The following is a 19,118-nucleotide window of genomic DNA, read 5'->3' as shown; positions in this document are numbered from 1 at the left end:
AAAGAATGCTTACCCCAGATAAGTGCTGGATACCTCACTAAAAAACAGGAAAAAAGAACCCCTGGGGATTGCAAAGAAATCTGTTTGCATCTCCTCAGAGCAATAAGGAGAGTTTTCCCAATTAAAACCACAAATACAATTTGATGCCGACAAGGTTGTGTGAAGCAAAGCATCTGAATTCAAATCATTACTGAAGGAACAATTCAGTAACATGTGTTCAGGACCAGGGATGATTTGTGAAGGTGGTTAACAGAACTGGCAGGTGAATAGATAGCGGGGAAGCATGACAGATGGGATGACATTTCAACGCACTCCTCTTGCCAGGTAAGAGTGTTTGCTTGTAGTCGATAGAGGGTCCTAGGAAAATCTGCCCACCTTTTGCAAGTGGAGCTAGTCAGCGCTGGTACTAGAGATTTCCAGTCTCCTCTGCACAGAGCTGGCATTTCTGGTCTGGTTGCCTTCATTTTTCTTCCAAGCAACAGGGTCTCCAAGACTTCCGGGTGTTTTGAAAAATGCCTCGTGACACGCAGGACGGATGCTTTTGGGAGTTAGGGGAGCTGACGAAGGCTATTTGTGAAACAAAACCAGAGTGATTCAGTAGGGTTCTCTCAAAGTCTACAGGCAAGCACACAAACAGAAGGCAGCTTGTAGGCTTTAAGGCCTGTAGCCTGCTACTGTGGGGAACCACGTCACACATCCTTTCAGAAGCTCCACGTGAAAAGTTACAGGCTTTGTCCCCGCTTCTTGTTTTGGAGCTGGCTGCCAGTACATCATTGCTGGAAGCTGAAAGCCTATACCTCATTTCCAGCTTAAATGTATTAATGACTAGTTCATACTCATTCTTATGCCAATCTGGTCTTTTAGCTTAAATGGCTCTTTCCCTTCCTTGATGTTTTATTCACTTTCATTATTTCTTAGCATCAAAACAGATCTAAAATTAGCCTCCTAAACCCTGGCCACTCCTATTTTAAGTGCCACTCACCATAACCTCTAATGTTAGTATCTGTAATCAGATTGGCTGTCAATCAGTCGCTATTACAGCCTTTATCTAAAGCTTGAACAAGCTAAACATAAAATAACACTCATAAAGCTTCCAAAAGATCAATCTGTTTGTCACTGCATTGGACAAAAGGAAAACAAATCACGGATTTAAGAATGTAAGCTAAAGCAGTGCCAAAATATCACTCTTAATAGTTGTGAAGACCCAGGTAACACAGTGTAACGTGACTGTTTAACGTCACTCATTGTACTTGGGATAAATGAGCCCTCCTTCACTTTTGAATTTCTCATTTTTTTACTTGAAAAGTCTGTTTTCTGTGGTAGATTTTTTAAAACGTCTTCATAAATTTTCATTATTTGCTGGAGAGAGATGAGAACAGGGGCAAGGAGGTAACCCAGGACACTACTAGCTGAAAAGTGTTGCAGCCAGCTGACTCCTAAATTATGAAAAGCAAGCCTCTTTTTTGAAGCCAGTGTGTAAGACGCTTATAATTATAGTGTCAAATGGGTAAAAAAAACATTGACTCAGAAAAAAAACAACCTGTGACTAATTCTTTTTCTCTATTCCTACAGGATCCTAAAAGATTAAGATTTTTATTATTTTAAAACTCCTGTAAGATTCTTAAAGCTCATCCTTTTAACATTCAGGGTGAGACATGCTATGCTGGGCTATGTGTTTAACACCACCCCAAGCCCTGCCACCACTACAGCTGGACATGCAAACTAAAAAGTCTACAACTTCCTCACAAGGGGAGGAGGAGCAGCAGATGCTGATCTCTATGGTGACCAATGACAGACCCCGAGGGAACGGCAGAAGATGTGCCAGGGCAGGTTTAGGTTGGACATTAAGAGAAGGTTCTTCACCCAAAGGGTAGTGGAGCACTAATCAGGCTCCCCAGGGAGGTGTCACAGTCCCAAGCCTGACAGTGTTCAAGAAGAGATTGGACAATGGCCTCAGACACATGGTGCGAACTGTGGGGGTGTCACATGCAGTGACAGGAGTTGGACTTGATGATCCTTGTGAGTCCCTTCCAACTCAGGACACTCTATGATTCTGTGATGCTAAGTGGAAGACACCAGCTCCAACGTCCCAGCTCACCACTGGGACACACTGGCACCAGCACAAGCTGCTTTCCCTCCCTGTGACTTGGCACAGCTGTTTCACAGTCACTCAACCACCTTTTGCTCTTACCTGTTGCAGCTTCAGAAGGGTCACCGGGTGCCCCACACACACAGGGGAGTCCAGTTTAACGGCGCCACAAGACCTCGCGAGCACAGGACTCAGGTGCAGAGAGGGGTGAGCTGGTTGCTGGGGATCCATCGAAGGAGTGGGTGAGACTTTTGGGGTGACCACTGCTGTGGTGCCTATGAAAACGGGTGTTGTTGATGCCAGGCCGGACATACTGAAATTCACAGAGGTGGGAGCTGAGAAAGAACCATCGGGAACTGGGGAAAGAGGACTGGTGATGGTGGGAGAACAGACGAGAGGGAAGGAAGCCAAGGCTGCTGATGGCACCACGACACAGGGGACGCTCAGAGAAGGTACCTGGCTCGCAGCCAGGCTGATAGCTCCAGGGGCTTGGTTTGCAGAGAACAGGAAATTAAAACTGCTCACTCCTAAACCAAAGAGAGAAAAAGCAATGCATTAATACAGTTGACAAAATGGAATTAAGCTATTATAACTTCATCTAGAACAGGAAAGAGGGACGATGACAAAGAAAGAGACAGGCTGCCCAGGAAGAAAACTGACAAAAAGAGAAAAAAGAAGGAACAAAACTGTCACAAACCTGTGACTGCTGTCAAGCTCCTTTTCCTTACCTTTCTCCATCTCCCCCCCTACTGCCTGTTCACTATATCTGCATCCAGTTACATTGTTCGTATTTAAGTATCAATCACACACTTTGCTGTTTTCTGCTTCTAACTTCAGTCACAAGCAACATCTTGGCTAAACAAACTCATTTTTTACTAATAGGAATCATATCCTCTGTGATATGAAAACATATGCATTGTTTTTAATAATAATAATAATAAAAAGGACAGCACCCAGAAAGATATACCCCAAAGGCACTAATTTTCTGAGAATGGCTGAAATGCTGTCTTGAAACAGAAGCTGCTCCGGTTCCCAATTTTTTTGACCTTCCAAACCACCAGGATCAACATTTGCAAACTGAGTGTCTCCATCCTATAAGTGAAATCCCATAGATACCACTCTGAGCCAAAAGTGAATCAAATACTAAAGCAGTATTCAGGGAAATCTGCCACACGCAGACTGTTCCCACAAAATGGTCACCACTCCACACAACCACAGGCACAAAAAACAGTGGACATGAAATCTCCTTGTAATATTTTCAGCTGTTTCCTCTCCATCCCTACTGCATGCTACAAGCAGGCCTGGCTACACTCTCCGTGCCTCGGTGTTTGTGGGGTTATCCTGATGATGCATACGACAAGACAGTACAAAGTTAATAGATTACTAAATTCACTGAGGGGGATGCTGTTGCACTACTCAAGCTGCCTTTCTGCCAAATCTAGACTTCCAGCTCCTTTGAGCTTTGGATGCCAAATAGGTTTCTTTTTTGCTGCACATAATTCAAGCATGCAAAACCCATATTATTCATCTCTATTAATGTCTGGGTACTTCAGAAAAATGCCTGAATTTTCATAAAAGCAACAGTTCGTCTGGAGTCAAGAGAATTCAGAGCTATTAAACTACAACAGAACTGCTGACAGTTTTTTGTGCCCAATATAGACTTATTCACAGATCTGTAGGTCTCCCTGTTTGCTCAGTGAACAGATGCAGAAGCTTGGGTGCCTCTAGAACTCATGGCTGTCCTTACCAGCAGTAGGCTGAACATAAAGATACTGTGGTAGGAAAGGTTGACTGGCATTTTCTTTAGAGATGTGCTCTTTTCCTGGAGAGTGTTCATCAAGGTCTTTATTCTGAGACTGTTTTTCTTGCTCCTGAGAATCTAAAAGTTTAGTAGACTCCTTGTCCACAGCCTCTGGAGCAGCAGGACTTGCGAGGTCAAGATGAAGATCTTCTAGATGTACAGCAGACATACAGCCACTTCTTGGGGTAGATTCTGCCTTGGGAGACTCAAAAGGCTTCTAAGCAAAAACAAAAAGGGAAATGAAGAGTTCAAATGGAAATAACACAGTATGATGTCCCTTCTGCACCTCCCTCAGCTACAGAGTGAAACGTTCATCTGTGCAAAGGGGCACCACAACACTGATTAGCAGGTTAACAAGTCAAAAATGTTGTTTGAGGGTTTGAAGAGCTACATTAGTGATGCCTGAGCCCTGTGCTCTCTGCTGTAGTTCACTTTCAGCACTTGGAGGCACTGGATAATAATACCTGAGCTTGGAGATTCTATTTTTTTGATACGGAAAAACATCTGTTTCAAGTAGCTTATATTCAAACACTAGTATGACCTTGAGCCTGACCCTTATTTTCAGTAGTTAAGAGAACCCTAAGATAGCTGCACTTCACCTTCACCATCATCCTTCTCTCACCAGCCTGCTGTGGGCAACACTAGGCTTGAGAGAGAGGGACTCAGGTTGGAGAGTAGGGAAAAAGTACAAATCACATTTGCTGTAGCTCAGTGGAACAAGCAATGCTGCTGCTGTCTGGGAAAGACCAAGCTATCAGGGGAAGATGAGGAGTAATTGTCAATTGTTTTAATAGAATCATAGAATAGTTTGGGTTGGAAGGGACTTTCAAAGGTCATCTGGTACAAACCCCCTGCAATGAGCAGGGACATCTTCAACTAGATCAGGTTGCTCCTGGACTTGAAAGTTTCCAAGGATGGCGCATCTACTACCTCTCTAGGCAACCCGTGCCAGTGTTTCACCACCCTCATTGTAAAACATTTCTTCCTCATGTCTGGACTGAACCTCCTCTCTTCTAGTTTAGAACTGTTACCACTTGTCCTGTCATAACAAGCCCTTCTAAACAGTGTTTCCCCATCCTTCTCATAGGCTCCTTTTAAGTTCTGAAAGGCTGCAGTAACATCTCCCTGGAGCCTTCTCTTCTCCAGGCTGAACAACCCCAACTCTCCCAGTCTGTCCTCACAGTAGAGCTGTTCCAGCCCTCTGATCATTTCTGTGGCTCCCGAGGCCCCTCTCCAACAGGTCCATGTATTTCCTGTGCTGAGGGCTCCAGAGCTGGATGCAGGACTCCTGGTGGAATTTCTTCCCCTCAGGTGGGCTGTTTTGTTAAAGACAATGATCATGACACTGACTCCAAAGAGTAGTTGAGCATCACTTCACTATGCAAAGAAATCACAGCCCTTTTTCTCCTGATAGTGCGAAAATATCTCCCCGTTAATGCCTATACTTCCTGGCACAGCACCCTTACAATTTTATTAACATGTGCTAGGCAGCATTTGTATCTTTAACAAGAGCAGCGTAGTGAATTTTCACTTCTGAAAATATTGTCTTGGGAAAAAGTCTTTCCTCACTTATAGGAAACCTAAGTGATAACAAAATTCAGTCCTTTACCTTGGGTATTACAAGTGAGAGGGGCACATCACTCTGTTCCATACTCTGCTGTTCCATACTCTGCTTTTTAGCAGCTGGCTCTTCATTGTCTGCAATTGCAGAGGGTGATGCGCACTTGTGGGAGCCACGTTTCTGGCAGGCAGCTGGAGGTACAGGAGCCTGAGTTTCTGCTCTCCTGTTTCCCACCTCTCCTGTGATGGGCAGGGTCTCCCTCAAGTTATTTTCCTGAAGACCACTGCAGAGCATAAAAAGAGACGAAGAGGGGAAGCACAAGAAGGGTTGGTTGGGGAGCAGGGTAGGTTTTCCATTTTCTGTTTTGGAGGCTGCTGGTGTAGAAGGGTGTAGAGGTTGGCTGCTGATGCCATTCGTTAGCGAGAGGCTTGGCACATCTGCCTGAACCACAGGGAAGATTGCCTGAGGCAAAGGGTTAACACAGAAATCAGAGTCCCCAAGAACTGGAAGAGGAGAGAGAGGTGAGCTTATGCTTGAGTTCCTTGTTGAATTTAGTATCGTCTCTGTGGCACAAACTTCATTCCTAAAAAAAAAAGGAAAAGTAGTAATGAAAAGAGGAAAATTATTTAGTCCAAAATTAAACCCTCATTTTATCCTTAAAAGCAAACAGGTACATTTTTGGACATAAACGTGAAAAAATTCCTGCACCCAAACCACTACTTTTACACAGCTTACAAGGTGGGTCACTTTCTGTTATTAATAATCACACAGAAGCGGACTTATCAGGTTTTTGGCAGAAAAATAATACTTTCGGTTGCACTTGACTAGAGTCAATCATTCACAAATGAATTCAAATTAGTATAGGTACAGAGAAGACCCACTGATATGAGAGAGAGGCTCTTCCATGGATTTGTGATTTGCTCATCCTACATAGACAACAGGTAAAAGGCAGCGGGGATAACCTATACAAACACATATGAGAGGAAGAACTACTGAAGCTAAAAGACAACAGTAGTACAAGTGGGTGTAAACTGGACAGAAGAAAAAACAATTAAGAAAAAGCTATGCTGAGACCTATCAGAATTAAAATAGTAATAATGAGACTGATGATTTTCTGCTTCAGTCCCATCAATGGAACCTACCCTTGAACTAAACATGACAAGCATGAAGCTGAAACTGAACAGGAGTGAAGACAAACCTACCCAGTATCTTCCTCTATTTTCTGCCTGCAGACAGCTGCTAGATTTATCATTTTGGAGCAATATTCATCTGAATTCACAATACAGGCTGAAAGAACAAAGGAGCATCCAATTAATAACAGGAAGGTTTACCAAGCATATTTTGATATTGGCCATATTAAATAATAGATATAATTTTTCTATCCTGGCACATTTTTATAACATCCACTAATCACCTAGAGGCAGAACCTGCAAGACAATCAGAACTCTCAGTCCCACTGGAGGGGTCCTCGACGTCATCATTTCCTATAACAGAGAGCTGTGAAAAGCCCTGTAATTCCTGCATCTTTTTTTTAACAGCTATCCATTAGATTGTTACAGTAAATTCCACTATATTAGGAACCATAAAATAAAGCAAGCTTTTGTGGTGAAAGAATCCTTCTTTATCTATACCAAATTTTAACAGAATAAACTATATTATAGTTGCAGTTAGTGGAGAACAGAAACATTTACCAGCAAACAAACTGCAGATTCCAGGCAATATGGCCCAGATTAATTTTATCTAACTTCAGGTATTTCTCTGGAGCACCCATATTAGAAGTCTCATCACCTGGGCAGTAAAAATATAGGCACCTCCCAAGGGTAATTAATAAATTTAATATGGCAGATCCACTCAGCCAAGTGCCTTGAATTAGTGGGCTCACATTTAGGCAGATCCAGTGGGATTCAACGGAACATGCTTCCTTAGTAGTTACCTTGCCTTTCTTGATGCGGGCTGTTGGGCTCTGAACTGACCTTCCTTTTGGTCCCTTCACAAGGCTGAGCACCATTAAATGAAGCATGACGTGTAAACCTTTGCTTTCCAGTAGCACAGATCTGATATGGGGCACAGGCTCCTCTCTGCATCCTTGGAAGAGGATTAGATGTAGGGCTATGTCCTGTTGGCTCATCTGTAGGAACATAATTTTGTATGACATTTCTTCAGAGAAAACAGCTCATTGTTTAGGCTTCTGTCATGTTACCAAATTCGTACATTAGAGGTAACCTCTATACCACCCCAAAAAACTGGGGTACTGTGTTCAGCTCTGGTGGCCCCAGCATAAGACATAGACCTGCTTGAACAGGTCCAGAGGAGGCCATGAAGATGACCAGGGGACTTGAGCATCTCCCCTATGAGGACAAGCTGAGAGAGTTTGGGTTGTTTAGTGTGGAGAAGAGAAGGCTCTAGGAAGACTTTATAGCAGCCTTCCAACACTTATAGGGGGCCTACAGGAAAGAAGGGGAGGGACTCTTCATCAGGGAGTATAGCAATAGGATGAGGGACAATGGTTTTAAACTGAGAGTATGTTTAGATTAGATATTAGGAAGAAGTTCTTTGTTCTGAGGGTGGTAAGACACTGGAACAGGCTTTCCAGTGTAAAAATACCAGCAAGACACTGTATCCTTTGATATCCATCCTTGAGTGTAGTCTAACAAGGGCAAATGTTGAGCCGGCCAGCAATTAAAAATCAGAGGACGGACGGTGAGTGCCCAGCCATTCTTTACACATGCAAAACCACCTTTTACCACTTGGGAAGGGACTGTCAAAACAAAAAGAACAGAGATGCAAGCTGCACAAGTTACCAGTCTTTCCAGGGAATTCCACAGGCCCAATCCACTTGAATGCTGGTTTGCGTCCTCGTTCCTCTGTGACATGAACTTTCTTGATCAAGCCTAGGCTGGTGAGAACATTGGCAATATCATACAGTCTTCGTACCTTTGCTAACAAGAAAGGGCAGAAATAGTCAAGACAGTAACATTTACAATGTGTAGAGTACATATTTCTTGACAATTTCATTACAGAATATCACCCTAGATTTCATAAGCAAGGTGGGTAAATTGGAACGTACTTAAGCCACCTTCTATGAAGCCTGCCATGCCAGCTCCCACCTGCTTGTCGCTGCTTCTTCATATCTTAGCTGCTCACCCATCTTAGTTGCTCAGGTTTAAGCTCACCTGCCTCATTTTAATGGAAATGGGTTAGGAAGTGATTACACTATCAGCTTGCCCAGAGGAGGCAGCTACCTTCACCTGGGGTAAAGACAAGCACTTGGGAGCAAGAGGCACTTAAGTGCACAGCTTATCACAAGAGGACACATATTTATCAACTTAAAAATATAACACTCGGAAAAATCTCTGTCACTCTAATAAATAACATGTTTCAGCTGAATATGATAATCACAGATTGTCCAGATAAACTCCTCACATCCCTCCCAGTATTTAGGGTAGAATTTTAAGACCAAACTGCAAGTACTTTTCTTTAAAAGCACTTTGATGACTTAAAAGAAAAGTCTTTATTTTAAAAGAATTATTTACTACTGGTGAGTTTTTTCCATGTTGTTCAAGGGATCTAAGTACTAAACCCCACTAACTGAAAAACAACCAGTTGTGCCATCCAGTTGTGAAAGCATTCTTGAGGGAAAAGGAGAAGTAGCACATTTCTGCAGAGAAGAAAAGGAATTCCTTTATATTAAACAACTTTTCATTTCAGTAAGTTCTGAAAAGTCATTCAGAACGGTACAGGAAACAGGGCTAAAGTACTAAAAAAAAAAAATCAAACAAAAATATTTCTTCATTCAGAAGCTAAAACTTGGAGACAATTGTCAAATTGACTCTTCCCCACCTCAAGCTCTGTTTTCACAAACTGGCATTTGCAATTAAAAAAACCACAAACCATATTTCAGCAAGATTCCTGACCTGTTCTTGCCATTACCTAATGGTGTCATTCCAAACATGCCCCCATTTTCTTTACTCAATGACTGATGGATTTGTTTCTCAACAGCAAGCTTACTCTTAAATTTGCTGTGGTCCACTGTGTCCTGGGTTTCTTCTATCAGTATCTTTGCTGCAATGTCCAGAGTGACTATCTTGGTCTTGGAGACAAGGAACAGCATGACAAACTTTTGGCTCATAATCCGCAATGACTTGTCCTTTCTGCTGTTTGCAGATGCTGTGTTACAAATAACACCCAAGCCTCTTAGCACATGTCATCCATCACAGCCAGAAAACTAGCAAGTAGGTTTCTCACACACAAAAGAAGTAAAGTATTTCCTTGTGGGCAAGCAGAAATCTTTTGAAAGGCAGCAAATAGCTGAGTAATGCAGACAGAAGTCTCTCTTCAAAAGGCAATAAAAATTAGAGCTTGGAGAAATAGCTTTTAGAAAGTCATATTTTAAAGCAGATTCTATGTTATGTTACACAGTTTTGCACCACTGTAATTTTGCGACTCAAATGGACTTTTTAACTTGAACAGTATGTATTATATGGGCAGCATGCAAGCAGTGGGCAAATGGAAACTGGAACCTTCTGTCAGGATAAAGCATTTACTGGCAGGTACAAGTGGGAAAAGAACCAGAGTGTTTGGCAGAGGTTCCTGCCAGTCTGGAGGACAGAGGGAAAATCTGTCCTGAGACCTCTGCTAGGGACAGGACAGAAGGAAGAATTCTGTCACCTCTGCAGTGAATTCAGCACCTTTTGCAAAGGGGATTTTTAAATTACTTAAAATTACTTAAATTTTTAAATTACTTAATTTAAAAGCAAAGCAAGGGAAAAAGCCACGTAATAAACTGGAGAAAGAGAGCTGTGTCTGTGCATCACATCACACACATTAGTTATCTTACCAGAGGTGCAATCTGGTTCTGAAAAGTCCAATAATGATCTGTCTTGAGAATCTGGAATAGTTTCCTTTTTCCGTTCTCCAAATTTGTACTCCAAGTCCTGCTCCTTGTGATGGAAAAAGGTCATTAGCTCCCCATACTGCAGCTCTCCTTCTTCCTGAAGCGTTTTCAGAGTTTGACGTAGGTTGTGCCGGCCATGCCAACAGTACTGGTTCTTGGCCACGCGGCTAACCAAGTGCAGTGACTCCAGGACGTTCACTATATCGTAAATCCGTCTCCGCTCAACTCCTGTTTTAAGTGGGGAGGAAATAAAAGACATAGATGCTCATCTACCTTTAATGTGCTCTTCATCAGAAGCAGAACAGGGAGCAGGCTGTTCTCTAATATTGAGTGTTCACCACACATTTTTCACTGCTCACCTGGACACATGGCATTAGATCCATCCAAATCTGCACAAGAAAGAACTGACTTATGTATGGCCAGCCCCATGGTATGTTGTTCTTCGTCTATTTTGTTAACTGCTGACTCAGCCACAGCTTCCGCTTAGAGCATCTACACTATGTTTAGAAGAACTGACTGCAGTCTGCCCAGCCTCACTCACTCAGACCTGTCTAGACTGCCCTGAGGTTTTCAAAGCACTCAGTCCCTTCTTCTCAGAGAGCTTCAGGGCTTGGACACATACCTGTATACAAGCCTGTGTGTAACAGAGGGCAGGAAAGAGTCTGAGCCTGACACTGACATGGGGTGGATATAAAAGCCCCCTCCTGCAGGAGCCAACGGGATTGTGGTGCTCCACTTGCATTTCCAATAGCACAAGTACTTGCTAAGCACGTACCAAGCAAAGTCAAAGGCTTTGCAAGGGGCAAAGCAGAGGAAAATGACACCCACTGTTCCCAAATGCAGCCGAAATGAGTCCGCAGTGCTGGCTGGCTGTGCACCAATGGGAAATCTATGAAATTTGTCCAACTTGGGTTCAGCCTGACAGATATGAGTGAGGCTGGAGACTGACTATGAACAGGCTGGTGGCTCTGCTCACTATCTCAAGTACCTGTGTCCAGTGCTGTCTGAAGCATGGCTGTTATATCTATTAATATCACAGTGCACTATATGCCAGTGGCGGCATCTGCACCAGAAATCCTGTAACAGTTAACATCAGCTGAGCAGAACAAGTGCTAGCCAAGGAGAAAGGTTTTGAAAGACCTTCCTGCGGAAGGCAAGGCCTTGATGCATCTGTTTACCCATCTGGACAATATGGATAACACCAGCCTCAAACAGATATTATGATAAACAATTCATGAGTATCTCCAAGTGTGTGGAGATCCTGGAGCGAAACGTACTTCGGAAAAACAACAGTGCTATACACATCCTGGTGCCTGTCAGGTACTAGCAGCATAGCCCTCATTGTGGTCTTTCCACAGGTCTTCAGTGAACAAAGTAATATACATTTGTAGCAAAAGCTGTATTAGAACCATAATTTGTTACACAGAGAGTAGTACCATGAGCAGTGAATAATTTAGAGGTCCCTGAAGCATGTGGATACGGGCAAGCAAGGAAGTGAAAACCAAAGGGAGAAGAACAAATGCCCTTCTGGGAGGTAAAATCTGCAACAGTAGGTTTTAAAACCAAGTTTCTAGTATATAGGAAAAGAAGGTAACACCACTCCCAAAACAGAATAAAGCACTACTCAAGGTCAGCTGTACAAGGCTGGAGCACAAGCATCTCATGCAAACACAGAAAGGAGTAACTGCAAAATCTAAAAGAACAATTAAAAAAAAATAGTTTATTTAACTATTTACTTCATCTGGATTCTCTCCCATTTCCACTTCCCATTACCAAGTCAAATAAGTGAGTATTTCACGGACTTCCTTACCAGTGTCACAGTGGACATCACTCTTTTGCTCTCTTTCTTCCCAAAACAGACACATTTAATTTTTGCTACCTCTTTTCTGTTAAATAGCTGAGTTCTAAATGTAGATACAATATTTATTCAGTTTAAGTCTGATTTTGTAAGGCCCTTTCTAGTGAAGAGACAACCTCTCCAAAGACCTGGATCTTTTTGTCATTGAAGTGACCTGGCTGAGTTCTCTCTTGCAGATTTCATTACTTCTCTCAGATATTTTATTAATATTTTAACTAAGACCAAAGTCAACCCAAAGCAGACCCCGCAAGTAGGCTACTTGGTACCTTCTTGCCACCTCAATACAATATATTTTCTTATTCTACTCTTGCAGGTCTCCTGGTAACTTCCCCTCATAAGACAATATTTAAAGCTAAGATAAACATGGTGAATCATGAGATCTTGGAAGATATAATGTCAGGCACGTTACTGAAGTCAGGCAGTCATCCCACCTGATTTCCTACATCTACTAGTTTGCAATTGTTTCCCCAAACAATCCATTTTGACAAAGTTTGTTGTTTGTAAGTCTTCCTTCAGAGGGTTTGTCACTAATAACTCTTTCAGTGTTTGGCAAATTGAAAATTTAAGAAAGCAATAAAGTTGGTAAACAGCTGGAGGATAGATAGATAGATCTATCTAGTAAAAAGTACTGTCAGAAAGCAGACTTCAAAATGCACTACCAAGTAGTAAAGTCACTTAGGAATATTAAGCATTTCCAACTCTTGACTAGTATGATTGATTAGAAGAGCATTCAAACACAGGGAAAGGCAGACCTTGAATGTACTCTGTATGGAAGATCTTTTGGAGGCCCTCCTGTGGGGTTACTCCAGGTGATGAGTTATCTCATTTTTGCAGGTATACATACCAAGAATTGAAGCCACTTCATCCAAAGAAATAGTAGTTTTTTCTGTCGACAATGGATAACTTGGATAACGAGCTAGAAACTTTTGGCACAAGAGTCCTAAGCTTTTCTGTTTTCTGCTGGGCCTCTGCTTTTCAAATTCATCAATCGTACAGTCGTCTACCATATCATACTGTTAAAAAAATAAATGTTAACATTTTAGTGCAGAGCTTTAGAAGAAAGGCATAGCCAAGCAAGGCGCATTTCTTATGTTCGCAATACTTAAGCTCAGACTTTCTAATAAGGAAATAAACATAGACTGCTTGCAAGCACAGAGCACTTGGGTGACACACTTTGCTTGCAAGCTCTTTTTAATTCATCACACAAGATATCTACAGACAGACTCTTATCTGCAAGATCATAAAATAATGATTATGCATCAAAAAACGAAACAGTAAGACCAAACACCCAAGACTAGCAGATGGTAAGATCCTACTTGGAAGGAATATTTATTTTTGAGAGCAGGAGGAATATTCCCTTCTGGATCTAATAAACCAGAAGATGTACAAATCATCAGAGAGTTCCTACAAAACCTCCTCCAAGATCTTTTACTGCCCTTTACGGTGCCTCTAGAACTTTAAGAAACTCGGGGTTGGGGAGGGGGCATGGTGCTAAGAGACCATAAAAGGCACCACCCAGTCTCTGAAACTTAAACTCAGTGAGGCTATTAGCTTAAGTGAAATATGTAGGATGGCCTAATTGTGGTCTTTCTGTACCTGCAGGGCAAAAAAAAAGACAAAACTGTGATGGAAAGAACGTATGAAGAAGTGTGTTTATTAATTACACGAGCTGCAGAAAATGAGAATGATGGAGGATTTTTCTGCACCGGTAACTTTGAGGTTTTGCTTTTGTGTCAAAAAAGGGGGAAAAGAAAAAATATATTCTCCTCTAGCAAAGAAAAGCTAAGAGTGGTGGCAGCTGTTGAAACCTGAATTTCCTTGCTTGTCAATTTGCTTTTGAAAATGCTGCCTGTCTGTTTAAAATTATCTGGAAATTTTCTTTCTAATGTGGGCCAGAAAATAGTGTCAGAAGTACTTAAGTTGGGGAAAATAACACATTTAAGCTCTATATCCTTCACTGTCTTTTTAAGTAATGTTCAGAGTCTTGAAGGGTCTCAGGTCATTTACTATTAGGACAGTTAATCTTAGTCTTTGAAAGTCCTTCCGCTCAGCCAGTGCCATGTGGGCAACTGTCCTTTGGAATGTTTTGCAATTTGGTAGTTTTCCATAGGGAGCGAAGTACCAGCTGGAAGAAAACTGAGGCACAGCTTAAGGAAGGTCTAACTAAAGATGAGGTTCTGAGTCTTACCTGCAATGAATCGTGTGTGTCACACTGCTCACTGTTTTCTATGGGTCTGAAGAGCTCTTTCTTCTTTTCCCTGTCCCTCATGTCAGGGCTAGCAGCACTAACAAGCATCTTCAGGTTAGCAGTGGGGGTCCAGGGATCAGGCTGAGGTCTGTCAGTGAGCTTAACAGGTGTGATTGGATTTCGTTCTGGCGTGCAGCTTTTTTGCTTTGATAAATCAACCGGTTCATTCTTAATGGGAGTCTTTGGGGCCATCCTGGATTGATCAAATATGTTTTCCTATTAAAAACAAGAAACTCTTCAGATGTAACAGGAAAGAAAACAGTCTGACAATCAATTTCACTGTTCTTACAAAGGTTAATTGTAGTGACCCATGCTGTGGCACTCATCAGTATATTTAGCACAGTTCTTCTGCCTTTGTTGGAAGTGGTAAAATCCTCTATATGCTAGTGTACTAGAGCCAGTGTATATGAGATAGTGCCCTGAATTACAGAACCTGAGGTCAAGCAGTCAAACTTGTGGCCTAACAGGCTTTTAAACTCTGGCTGTTGTTACAAGACAGCATTGCCCACAAACATAAATCACCAAATTGGATCAAAACTGAAATTATGCTTTGGTCACATTCCACTTAACAAGAAAACAGTGTGTTCGGTTTGAAAGATCTTCAGTGAAATGACATGCTGGGAATGCAGCTCAGGCTGTCACAGATCATCAAACTAAAGTGAATGTAACTTCATGTGCAAGTGAAACAAGCTCTGCATCTGCACTATCTGCTGCTCAAAACAACAAAGAAAATCTCCATAACCATATTCCTTGAGCTAAGAGCTACTAGAAGGAAAAGTCTAATTCATCAGCTGATTTTTATCATTCTTTGGATGAAACTCAACTCCCTCCAGTCCTTAGCTGCAATCAAACTTTTTTCGTATTTCACCTTTGGGTCCAACTCTAGCCCTTCCTCTTACAGCAAGAATTATCACTACAGATCAACTAATTTAAAGAGACTGACTGAAAAAAAGCATCGTTGGTATCCTTAACCTGAGAGATGTGTGTTTGAGCAGCTGGAGACACTATTTCACTGTAGCTTGTTAGTGCAAAAAAACCCCAAAACAACCAACAAAGAAATGAAACAGAGAGCGGATCATACTGGCTTTCTTTGCAGTATATCTAAAGTTGAGGTCTAAGTATCTTACACCTGGCACAGAACAGGACTCCCAGAAATGCCCATGAAGAAAGTTGTACTGTCACTTTTTGCTCAGGGAGACCAATATTCTATTCTTAGATAGTCCAGCTATCACTTAATTCTCCTTAATACCCTACAAACAGGACATCATTTCTCAGAACTCTAGCTAATATTGCTCAGTGGTTTCCAGATTCCCTTGAAATGATTGCATGCGCTTTGAGTGAAGGAAGAGAAAGTGAAGCAGACAGATTATCAGCGGAAAGCTAGTGAAGCTTATAACTTGCTGGAATTGGGAATGAAGCCTTTGGAACCATAGCAAATTGCTTTTAAATTATAAATCAGGCTTGAATTTGTTTGCTCTTCAGTATAGCTGTGGGTTTTTTTGGTGCTGGTCTCAAACTGAGCAAGTTTCCTTGCTCAGATTAAGAATATGACTTCATTTTTTTTTTTTCCAAAATGAGTTCTAAAAACTGTGATAACTTTGAAGCCAGATATTGTTATTATGTATTTTATTTTGTGCTGCAAGAAGTCTAATTCTGAAATGGAATATAGCCTGAAAGAAAACGTTAAGCTACCATTGGTTTGCTGTAAGGACTTTCCCAAGTTAAATTCTGCTGTTTATTTGGAGCAGTTCCCCTATCACAAGCTGATATGGATATTTAAATAGGTGATTCCAAACATCATCTTATCAGGTACAGTGTAGCTAGAAAGCAGAAAGAAGTTCTAGTAACAACTGAAGCTGGCTTTTACTAGGAGCAGTTCTGTTAGCATTCAAACTAGAAACAAATTGGGCACACTGATACTATTATGGTCTGAGCACTGATGAGGAACACTTCTGCACACATTCACCTATGAATTATCCAAAAGGATGTAATAAATGTATCATCTTTTACAATTAACATTCAGCCAGTTGTAACTTACTACATTGTGATAAATAGGGGTCGCTTTAGAGGCCATGGTCCTTCTTAGAATATATGTTCACATAGTGTTGGCACTCAATATATTCTTGTAATTTTACATTTGGCAGTGAATCAACACTTTATCTGTGATGGAGGAAATCTACCTTCCCCTCAAGGTCCTCTTCACTATGACTGGTGCTAATGGAACTGCAGTGAGGGCAGCTGAAGCAACTTGCTCTTCCACAACCTCAAATTTTCATGTTGGTGCTAATATCGCAATGAAAAAAGTAGTGGCACTATATGAGAAACACACGTCTGCTACCAAACTTACAGATTTTTATTTCTTGAATGTCATAATTGCCTACTAAGGTAAAAAATGCTTTTAACCCTTCTCCTTTTATTTTTTTTTTCCAGCCACTGCAATGCTCTATGAACTCCTAGCTGTACTTCACAAAAGTGAAAGGGCAGTTGGTAGAAGTATGAGATGCATCTTGATCCAACCAGAGATGGTTTAAAAATACAAGAGGACAAGGCTGGCTTAATAAACTCAGCATGTAAGCAGGAACTGAAACAAATATCTGGGATAACAGGAGCTGAGTCTGACAAGATCTGTGAGATCTTTGGAGGACTTGGACTGAGCATGGACAGTAGCTCATGAATCAGGCCTAGTTCGGGAAACATTACTGAGCAAGGTATGTCCAAAGCCAGATATCCTGCCTCCTGGCTGGTGAGGCAGGAGAGAAGCGATGAGCTTGTTCCTTGCTGAGTGGCACTGCTTAGCCTCTTGATCTGGGAACACCGTTCTACGGATACAGGCACACTTTCCCAGGCCAGAAGGCATGCATAGCTGACGTGCATCAGCACGATCAAACTGCTGCTAAATAACAGGACTATACTATTCTCATGTCATATCAGGCCTGGTGTCGGTTGGCTTTTGAATGCTGAGCCTCTACAAAAGCCTTCTCCACTTCACCCAACGGTAGACACTGGGATGCTTGAGATTGCATAGTGGGTTTTACTTTTTAAGTGACAGCTAAAAGCTCTTTCCCTGGGAATAATGCCAGAGCGTAATCACTCCACTTACTGACAACGGTGGCATGACTCACGGTTGTTCTACTGGATTGTCTTTTTCTCTTAGCGGTAGCATCGGACACCCCTAAGCTCCAAGTGCCGACAGGTTCCATACTGCTGTTCAGACCAGGTGCGGTGGTCCCACGGGCAGCACCCCAAATGCAGCCACTGGGAGCGAGAGGGACACAACCCAGGCCCACACACCTGGCCAGACCCACCTCCATGCCCCCCCGGGTCGTGGCCCTGCACCCCTTGTGCGCATTGAGGCCGGGGCACCGCAGCCCCCAGCGCTCCAGCCAGTGGGGTGGACAAACCCTCCGCAGCCCCGGCCGCCTCCGCGGAGCTTCGCGCTGCTGTGCCCGGGCCGGCGCGATGCTCCGCACCGGGAGAGGCGGAGTAACGCGTGAGAGGACCCCGCGGCGCCGGGGACACACGGGACCCCGCTCCCGCCGCCCCCCTCACGCCCGCTCACCTTTTGGGCCGCCTCGGCGCGGCCCCACCGCCCTGGCCGGCCGCTGGCCAGGTCCCGCAGCGCCAGGACGCTCACCTCCATCTGCAAAGCGAGAAGGCGCTTTTAACCCAGCCCTTAAGAGGAGCCGCTCCCGCGCCGGGGCAGCGCTCCCGTCACCGGCGGGACGCGAGGGGAGCGCGGCAGCTCGGGGCTTCCCTCCCGGGGAGCGGGGAGGGAGCGGCGGGCGGTTCCGCGCCCTCACCCCGGCGGCGGGCGGGCCGGGGGCGCGCAGGGCTCTGCCGCTCCCGCCAGGCGCCCTCAAGACATCGCTTTACAATCCGGCCAATCAGGGGCAGCCCGCCGGGGAGCCCTGGCCGTGCGGCCGGCCAATCAGCGCGCGGGCAGGCCGGCGCGCGGCAGCGGGGCGCGGGACGCGGGACGGCAGCTCCCGCCCGCGCGGGGCCGCTTCGCTCCTTTTCTTGGCGCGGTCGCTCGGCGGCCCTGCCCCTTACCCTTACCCTTCCCCTCCCCCCAAACCCGGCTCCCGCCGCTGGGCCGCCAGCGCCAGGCGAGCCGTTGGCCGGCGGGAAAGGGCCGCCCGAGCAGGTGGGGCGGGAGGGGTTGGGGTTCTGTGTCGGGGGTGCCTCTCCCGGGCCGCTGTGGGGGCGCGTCTGTCGCTGAGGGGTAAATTCCTGACGGGAAAGCGGCGGCGGGGCTGGGGGGACATGGGGACCCTCTCGTCCGGCGCCTTAAATCTCCGCGGGGGGAGGAAGGGAGCAGCGGGGGTGAGCGGGCAGGCGGCGGGCCGGGCGCTGGGTGCTGCCGCTGCCCCCCCCCGCCCCGGGCTGCTCGGTGCGGGGAGTCCGTGCGGGCAGCGCGGGCCTGGGCGTCCTGGACCGGCCGCGATTCGCCCCGGCCATCCCCTGGAACGGGCCTGCTGCCGGCAACATAAGGCGAGCGGGCGCTTTGGGGAACCGTCTGGACACAAGAAACTTCTCAGGCCGCTCCGTGGGCTTCCCTCCCTTGGTACCTCACAGCATACCAAGATAAGGCAAGAACCGAGAGAGCCTTGTCCAAAGTTAACACATCGAATCCACGCAGCCCACAGTGGCGAGTTTTTAATTTGTCC

At 44.3% G+C, this 19,118-nt stretch overlaps 1 protein-coding gene across 1 annotated transcript; it reads right to left on the bottom strand.

The window, feature by feature from the left end:
* Positions 1-390: 390 nt before the first annotated feature.
* On the bottom strand, positions 391-18,091 carry E2F7 (E2F transcription factor 7; the record flags this gene model as incomplete). Its single annotated transcript, XM_080362075.1, has 12 exons — positions 391-567; positions 2,192-2,616; positions 3,837-4,107; positions 5,500-6,034; positions 6,654-6,738; positions 7,385-7,579; positions 8,253-8,390; positions 9,460-9,618; positions 10,289-10,573; positions 13,048-13,216; positions 14,392-14,667; positions 18,011-18,091. The coding sequence occupies 12 exons, from the start codon at positions 18,089-18,091 to the stop codon at positions 391-393; spliced, it is 2,796 nt and encodes a 931-aa protein (XP_080218201.1).
* Between the last annotated feature and the right edge of the window lie 1,027 nt (positions 18,092-19,118).

The sequence above is a fragment of the Nesoenas mayeri genome (assembly GCF_963082525.1).
Source record: "Nesoenas mayeri genome assembly, chromosome: 1".
NCBI classification, from domain to species: Eukaryota; Metazoa; Chordata; class Aves; order Columbiformes; family Columbidae; genus Nesoenas; species Nesoenas mayeri.
This window is presented reverse-complemented; position numbering and strand designations above follow the sequence as displayed.